This window comes from Tachysurus fulvidraco, chromosome 5, assembly GCF_022655615.1.
Source record: "Tachysurus fulvidraco isolate hzauxx_2018 chromosome 5, HZAU_PFXX_2.0, whole genome shotgun sequence".
Lineage (NCBI taxonomy): Eukaryota > Metazoa > Chordata > Actinopteri > Siluriformes > Bagridae > Tachysurus > Tachysurus fulvidraco.
The window spans coordinates 21,337,187-21,346,393 of record NC_062522.1 but is presented as its reverse complement, the minus strand read 5'-3'; the positions used below and the strand labels follow the sequence as shown (position 1 = coordinate 21,346,393).

The following is a 9,207-nucleotide window of genomic DNA, read 5'->3' as shown; positions in this document are numbered from 1 at the left end:
CACATATTATTAAATCCTAACTGTAGAGTTGCTGTTGTGGCCATACTGACTCTCTCTGCACAATGTGAGTAATGCCCTTGCCTAGACACTCTGTCTCCTCTGTAATATTGACGCCATCAGCAATATTTACTGGCCCTCCCTTTCTTTGGGGGAACTTACTATGTAGCCAAGCATGTTTATGTACAGTGTTAATTTACAGTATATACAGCATTTGCTGTTATGCACACAAATTAAACTTAATTGACAGACCATCTCTATGTTGGTCTGGAAAATGATACCTTTATACTTTATTGACTTTTTTCAGTAAGTGCTTTATACTGGTTGGGGTCATTGTGGGTCTGGAGCCTATCTCGGGAATACTTGGCGACAGACGGAAGTACACCCTGGATGGGAGGATTAGTCCATTGCAGTGACTAATATCTGATAAGAAAATCACAATAATGCATTTCTTCTAATCAAGTCTTGTATTTCCTAAAGTAATTATTTTTTATCCAAAACAAGTCTTGTTGCCAAGACACTATAATAACAATTCCAGAATTACAATTCTGGCTTAAACATTCTTTCCTCAGTCATTTATTTAAGGTTGCAATTAGTTAAAAACCTACACAGTTCGGCAGTTCTTTACCTTGTTTAATCTCTGCTAATTATATAAGCTGAGTTGCCAGATTTCTATATACATTTATCAGCTGGTTGATTGAGCCTGTGTGCCATGTAGTGCTCTCTTTTTGTGTTCTTAACCCAATTCCTCTCCTCCGTGCAGTAGCCTCTGAATAGAAACCACCCACACTCGGCTAATTTCAGGGCTATTCTGTTTCTGTCTCACATTCAAACTGTGTCACTTGCTTAAACACCATGATTACAAAGTTTCCAAGCCACTGACAGTATACTGTTTTCTTCTTGGGTCTTGTAATATGTGTTGTTATTGTATAAATGTGTAACTACAGCGCCAAAGTGTGGCATTTACTTGTCAACCAATGACAAATGTCCTGAAAGACCACCTGGGTCTCCCTTTCACAAACGTCTCCAAGATTTAGATTTGTATGTCATCAGAAATGTTTGTATAGATGCAAACTGATTTATGACTGAATGTGCAATGCTTTAATCTTCTAAATGTGAATTTTCTCTGAAACTTCTATCACAGGCCAAGACAAAAGTGTCATTTTGGGAGTTGCAGTTAACATTCGGATAAAAGTTTATGATTATACACCTTATGGTTAAGCTTGAAGTTTTAAATACTTCATTACATTTAATTTAATATATCAATAGTACATGCTTAATTTAATCTCTGCAACACCAGTTAAAGTACTTTTGTCAATCACTGTATGTTGGAGATTTTCTTCTCCTTCCTGTTGGTAAAGGAGGCATCCATTCTGATCCTTCACGGTCAAGTCAAACTTCTTACTTTTGTTTGTTTCAAAACCCTCAAGGTTTTCCTGAAGCACGTGTCTGCTGCGGGCATGTCACACTGAATGGCAGGTCTGAGAACACATGCATTCTCATATAACAAGCTTAACATACTGACCGCTAGTCAGTCTATAAACAGTTAGGAAGACTAATCCAAACATCTGCTACAGAAGCTCACCCTAGCTCCTTAAGCCAATCATCGGATTAATCGATTTGGCACTAAAACAATTAAGGAACAAATGAGCATAAAGATGAGGAACTAGGCTAGCTAATTTGTGTTTAATTCACAGCATTAACGAGTCAGCAGTGTTTTGTATGATGCACATGCAGGACAGGGCAATACAAGCATGGTCAAAACTATAGACACAGTAAGGTGTGCTATCTCAGGGGTTCTTGTGTTTGTTTTATAATAAGGATGTAATTTTACTGTTGCACTGTAAGTGATTCTATTGGGTGCCATTTGTGTCTTACTAATGTCCATCATTTGTAAATGCCGGACCATGTTCCCCATATGTGTGATCTGTAAAAGTCTTGCTACAAAGGTATATGATTTTCTAGAGTGTATTTGTATACTGTAGAATTACAATTTCCCTTCACTGGAACTAACAGGCCTAAACATGTTTTAGTATGACAATGCCACATGATGAAGACATAGTTTTCCAAGATTAGTGTAGAAGATCTCGAGTGGTCTTCACAGAGCTCTGACCTCAAACCCACTGCATATCTCTGAGATGAAATGGATAAGTGCCTAATCTCACTAATGATCTTCTGTCTGAATGAGCACAAATCTACCAAACAATATTTGAAATCTAGTGGGAAGCTTTCCCAGAACGGGGAAGGAACAACGGGAGAGCAAACTCCATATTAATGCCATGCCTTTGGAATGGCATGTTCAGCTAGCACATACTGTAGGGGTTTCATGGTCAGGAGTCCACATTTTTTTGTTCATATAGTGTATCTATTTAGAAAATGTACTAAATTTTTAATCTTGACATCAACCAATGTGTATGTTTCAAATAAGAAGTAAAATGTCAAATGGAGAAAAAAAATGCAGTTTCTTGGATCCCAATTTGAAAAATAATGGGAAAAAATAGGACTAAATGGCACTTCAGTCATGAACTAACCCTGGTTTGAATTAATTGTTTACTAGTTTCCTGTTTTAACTACTTTTGTCCAAACATAAATATTACAAATATTTAATTTGTGGGAAAGATGGGAATAGATTCCATTTGCACTCTTGGATGTAGGACAGTGTTATAAATCACTTCATCCTTTCACCTCAGATCTGCAGTTCACATGACATTCATAATGATAATACAAAACAGTCCTTTCCTTCAGCCTCATGTTAAACATCCTCCTCTGTGAATTGTTCCTTTATATATAATGGAATGAGTCTCTTAGATTCCTCTGGAAAAGACAGACTGTGTTTTAATTGTGTTAGCTGTATGACAGACTGAGGGTGAAGACTCCTTGGCTGTCAAGTGAATGGAGAAGGAATTGAATTAGGAATGTCTGGCTCTGGGAAGAGCGAGACTCAGACAGGCATGATAAAATTTTGTCTTGGTTCTTCAAGGGTTACTGATGATGCCACACTGACACGGTTTAAACCAGACTAATGTATACAGAGCACCAATAAAAAGTATCGACTATGAAGTTTTCTTCACTTATACATCTTCCGCTGTGAGCTTATTCTGATCATCAATCGTTTAATTGCTGTTACACACTACAGTAACATAGCTGTGATTCTGCTTCCAGGGTTTCTGGTTCAATCCTGAGCTTGGGTTATTGGTCTGTGTGCAGTTTTGCTTCCCAAGTCCCAAAAATATGTCAATAGGTGGATTTGCTTTGTTGAATTGTCAATAGGTTCAAGAAATGACAATGTTTGTGTACACGGATGAATGGATGAATGTTAAAAAGTAATATATCTTTGTCAGACCGTATATGTCAATTTGATCTATCAGACACTGTCTCTCTCTTTCTTGCTCTCTCTCTGTTTTAATCTCCCCCTATCCCTAGCTTATCTATCCCAGTTTGCCATACTCTTTTCTCTCTCTCTCTCTCTCTCTCTCTCTCTCTCTCTCTCTCTCTCTCTCTCTCTCTCTCTCTCTCTCTCTCTCTCCCTCTCTCTCTCTTTCTCTCTCTTTCTCTCACACACACTCTCTCTCTCTCTCGCTCTGTTTGTTCTACACTCTTTTTTTCTTTTTTTTTCACACAGTACAAACTCTCACACAGTACCTGTAAAAAATAGCACTTTGTTCCTCTGTTAAAGTTGGTTCAAATATTCTGTTATGGCTCTGTATCAATAGTAGTTCAGTATCTACAATCGTCTGTGTAAGTGCTAGTAAGGTTGGTAGGATATTGTGCTATATGTGCTATTGTGAGTGTTCCTCCTTCTGGCAATGAAAGTTTTTTTGTGAAGATTAGCTACAATTTTGAAAGTGATCTGTCTCAAGGACAAGCTGTTTGATGGTAAAGGGGTGACTCAAACTGAAAGGTGGTCTGAATCTGTGTAGGAAATGACCCAGAGGGTTTTGGCATGATGTCATTACTACAAGAAATATGAGTCACTGGTGATGAATGTGTGTGTAGTGGCAGCTAGAGTTGAGTTTATGCCTGGTGTCTGTGTGAAAGAGTGTATCAGTGTGTCACTTGTGTGCCAAGTTTAAAGGACAGATACAAAGAGAGAGAGAGAGAAAGAGAGAGAGAGAGAGAGAGAGAGAGAGAGAGAGAGAGAGAGAGAGAGGTCCCCTCGGTCCAGATGTCTCTACTCCCCTCCCGCACACATGGAAATAGCGGCACGTGGCTCATCGAGGCTTTGTTAGACAGCATTAAAGGTTTATTTCACCACAGTGGATAAGAGTTGGCACAGCAAACACAGCCATGCGCCACTGAACATAGGACTACTACTGGATTTTATTATTGATTATATTAACCAAAAGGACTAAAGCAAGAATACAGAGATCCCAGGTGAGATTGCACTTTCCAAAAATAATTTATTGTTTAATTGTTTCTTGTGAATTTAACTGTATATTTATCTCACACTGTTTCTGCTACTCTCTTCAACCCCCATCTCTCCATCTCTCTCTCTCTCTCTCTCTCTCTCTCTCTCTCTCTCTCTCTCTCTCTCTCTCTCTCTCTCTCTCTCTCTCTCTGTCTGTCTCTTTCTCTCTCACAGACACACCACTTAGTCAATGTTCAAATTTGCCTTGTCATGAGAAGCCAGTAAGGCACCTGCCTCACTCCTAAGAATATATATCACATGTTTTTTTAGAAGACTTTTGCTGGCTGATTGATTTTTATTAAATCATCTCTATTATCATCATAATCATTTTCAAAAACCTACTGTTTATGAAATTTCCATGCATTGTCACAGTTGTAATTTCTAACAATCTTTTTGTGTAACTTTGTGTAAAATCCCCATTCTGAATATTCCAGAGGTAGATTATCTCATATATTTATACTGTGTATTAATTAGTTCACTATCTTAGAGACAGGAACTGAACATGAGAAACATGACATTCCTATTAGGTCACTGAGTAAACTCATCCCTTAGGGTTTCTTCTCTGAAACTATCCATAAAAAGCTTTTTGTTCCAATCTTCTAGGGTAATGGAGAGGTTTTTGTCTGAAGAGAATTTTTTTTGACTTGCATGAGAATTCCTCCACAGTATAAGGTAACAGTTCATATTTCAGTATCAGTGTTTCCTATCCCATTATTTTGTCAAATTTATTGAAACCTTAATGATTATATATAGTCAAGAACATAATTATTGTCACCCTTAATGAGAGTGATGCAAATGAGCAATATAACATGGATAATTAATTTAAAAATAATTTATTAAGAGATCAACAGAATTTATTTTTCACACTACAGTACTACTACTAATAAAAAATAATACGAATAAGAATAGTTTTTTATGTAGTAAAAATAATCTAAAAATCCTAAAAGTAAACATTTTTTTAATTAAAAACCTCTACATTTATTATTGTTCTCTAGATGCATAAAGTCTAGTAGCTCTGCTGTTACCCTTAACCATGTCCTGTCACCCAACGGTAAATATATGATGTTTGGCATGATGTATGATTTTACCAGAGATGGTTGTTGAACTTGGGCAACAAAAAAATTCTGAACTGGCGCATGATTCCAAAAATTCAGAGCAATAATAAGAATAATGGAAACCCAGAAAGAGCTTACATGAGTTTACAGATACAATGACAATTCCAGGTTGTTTTGCATGTAGTGATCCAGGAGCTGTTGTGATGATTATGGCATCTGCTGAGCTTCAGCTTAGTAACAGTTTATTTGATCATAGATTAAGTTCTGTCTGCTAATTATCAAAATTGTTCTTTATATAATGTGATGTGGTAGCTCAGTGGTTAAGGTGTTGGGCTACTGATCGGAAGGTCATGAGTTCGAACCCCAGGTCCACCTAGCTGCCACCTCTGGGCCCTTGAGCAAGGCCCTTAACCCTCAGTTGCTCAGTTGTAAGTCACTCTGGATAAGGGTGTCTGCTAAATGCCGTAAATGTAAATGTATAATTAAGTGTTTTGCCAAGGTCTGCAGGTTGCAGTTGTATAAAAAAAAAAAAAACTATTAGGCATCTCTAGGGATTTTGAGCTAGATTCCTTAATTTCACTGCAGAGAAAGCGTAATGATACAGCATATATAGACAATTCTGTGCTTCCAAATTTGTGGTAACATATGAGTATGATGGTCAGGTATTGGAATTATAGCGTAGTTGTGAGGAACTGTCATGAATACGGCTATTGACTGACTGCTGAGCACTCTGACTATCTGAGAATCTGACTAACACTCTTATAATAAAGTGTGAGATGTCAGATATGTTCATTACCGTTTCAGTTATTGGTAGATGACCCTCCACAAAACCCACACCACTACTCACAATTAACCCCAGAAAAGGAGTGCATTCTGGTGGGACCCAAAATAATATATTTATAACCTGTTCTCCAATGAATGTTTAACTTAGCTGCTATTAAGACACAGTGAACTTGAATCTTCCATAGAAGCCCATAGAGAACATGCTTCACTGCATTTCTCTGGGAGGTGTCTATGGGCAGCGGCTTCAGAGGAGACTTTCACACTGCCTGAATTGTCAGGCAAAAACATTGCATGTAATTAATGAACAGTAAAATACTGTAGTGAAATATTTTATGCTTTTATTCAGAAATACATATCAACAGAGTGAAAACAATGTAGACACTTTGGTAAACATTCCATTGCTACATTTTAATTAGAAATTTAAGAGAGGCCAGGCTTCCTGTTTACTTTTCAGCAATCATCTGTGATCTGTAGGTGAGGGGATTGTGAAAATTAATGATTAAGAAAAATGTCCAGAAAGAAAATAACTCCATAGATAGGATCAGTAATCTCCAGAGCAAGCATAGCAAGATTTACTAAACACAAAATACCAAAAACAGATTAGCAGTTAATGAGGAACAGGATAAACAGTGAGGTGGAGCTGATAGTTAGTACTCTCTTAGTACTCAGGAAAAACATCAGGAGAAAGAGTGTTTTGTGAAATTGTTTATGCAAAGTACAGGCCTTTCTGTTATCGGTGCCCTTCTTGAAAATAAGTAAAAATAAACACAAAATGAGTAAAAAAAAAAACATGCAATGGATACAAATTAGAAAAGCAAACAAACAGAAAAGAACCTAACGAACAGAAAAGTCTAACAAGAGGAACCCTGAACAACTCATCTCTTTCTGTTCTTAGTTTTATCTTATATTCAGAATGAGGGGGGCTGAGGAAGCTGCAACAATTGAATTTGTTAAAAGCTCAAGTCTTAACCTCTTGACAAAGACAACTTCAATTTATGCTAAAATATCTTAGAAGAACTCATGATGCTATTCATTTTCAGAACTTCTATGACAACCAGCCAAAAACAGCACAGCAGGTATTTGATTTGTGATGGTGAAGCATGCCGGATTTGTGCACGCTTATATTTTAATATATACTATAATCCATAGAAATAGAAGAGGGTCAAAGGCAATTTATTTAATAATAATAATAATAATAATAATAATAATAATAATAATAATAATAATAATAATAATAATAATTTATTTAAGGAGGCATGTTGTTTCGAAATATTCCTTTAAAATATGTATATTAAAATATGAAAAAATTATGCTGTATTCTTAATGGTAATAGTTGCAATATAAATATTTGAGATGGAGCTTTTTTGCCTAAAGTAGTTCAGTTTAATCACGCTGTAGTGTTATAGCTTAATTGTCAATGACTGGGCTGCTATTCAGTGTCCGAATTGCTTTTGGGAGGGTCTCTTCAAGTAAACATGCACACACTGACCTGCATGTGCAAACACAAACACAGGCACACACAGTAGCATAGCTGTTCCAAAGCAACAACCAAACCAAAAACCCTAATACACATGCACGCACAACTGTGAAAAAGCTTACTTATTCCCACCCTTATACAGATAAAACAGACCAGTGTTCTGATCTCCGCACAATGATTGTTAGCAGACCAAAAACCAAAACTTGTGATGAGAGAGGATTGTGGCACTGTTTGACATTTTCACATAAATCTAATTAGACAGAGTATAAATCTCATATAAAATGAAATTATGACATCATATGTGGTTTTATTTTACTTTTTTCTTATTGGAGAAGTGAAGAGAGAGATGTGGGAAAGATTAGACTTGGTTAAACAAAATGTTCGTAAATGTAAATGAATGGTTAATAAATGATCAATATCCACAATCCCATCTGTAAACTGAAGGTAGCTCAAGGTTTTTTTGAGAGATTAGCTTCCTAAGCACACTCTCTGTAATTTATGCTCACCTGTAATTTGCACACTGATCTTTTCTGTATCTAAGAATTCTCCTGTAGTCCACATTCTGCATTAGTGATTACCTTTTGGTGGCCGCATTTGTATCAGTGTGTATTTGAGTGGAATTAAAGTATTAATAAATATTAAATATTATTATCTTACTCTCCTGCCAGGACCATGAGTGCTAGAATAAAGCCTGTGACTAAGGATCACAGTGGCTCTGGGATCCCTCTGCCCCAGACCATGAGCACCTTCTCCAAGCAAAACACCAAGTGCTCAAGCAGCAGCTTCCTGAGTTCACCTGCACAATATCATTCAGGTGCACGAATGACTTCCTCCTCATCCTCCACCTCCAGCATTATTACCTCTAAGGAGCTGCTGAAGGAAGCTTCTTCAAGGATTCAGTATCAACTGCAGAGACCAACTCCACACAAGACCTCATTTAACAACATGACTGGTTCTCGCTCTGCCTACAGTAGCCCACAGGTTCCTAAAAGGGACATGCTGCGCTCCAAAGACACTCTTGACCTCCGTAGACTCTCTGTGTCACAAGACAGGTATCGAGACCTGACGAGGAATGGCAACAAAAACTGGAAAACAAATCAGGTACAGTTTAAGAGTCTGGATAATGCAGACGCTCCATCATCTTCTTGCTTGACGACACAGGAGGTCCAGACGGGAAAAGCTGGTCTGAGAACAACCAATGGGAATTTGATTTGGGGATCCTCTTCTGGTAATCAAGCAGGCTTTAACAAGCAAAGAATCAAGTTTAAAAATGGAAGCACTGCAAAAGAAAAAAACTCTTGCAAACGTACACCACAAGTAACTGAAGGAAGTGAATCACCCCGTATGGTTGCAGTGGCACCTTTCAGATTCAAGTAAGATGACTGAGATAATGCTCAAACAACAACTAACACATTAAAAGTGACACTATTGATTTGTATTACAGTATTCATCACAAGCTGTGATTAGTTAAGCTTAAATGTTTACAT

At 37.2% G+C, this 9,207-nt stretch overlaps 1 protein-coding gene across 8 annotated transcripts in view; it reads left to right on the top strand.

Annotated features, from left to right (window-relative positions):
* Positions 1-4,209: 4,209 nt before the first annotated feature.
* The window catches only part of nav1b (neuron navigator 1b), a 65,130-nt gene continuing 60,132 nt past the window's right edge, over positions 4,210-9,207 (top strand). For 2 of the 8 annotated variants that reach the window (XM_047813357.1, XM_047813355.1), the window contains exons 1-3: positions 4,210-4,371; positions 5,009-5,077; positions 8,389-9,093. In XM_047813357.1, coding sequence (XP_047669313.1) covers positions 8,393-9,093 — 701 coding nt within the window. In that variant the 5' untranslated portion in view covers positions 4,210-4,371; positions 5,009-5,077; positions 8,389-8,392. The remainder of the gene's footprint in view (positions 4,372-5,008; positions 5,078-8,388; positions 9,094-9,207) is intronic. The other 6 variants (XM_047813361.1, XM_047813360.1, XM_047813359.1 and 3 more) reach the window with 4 other exon arrangements.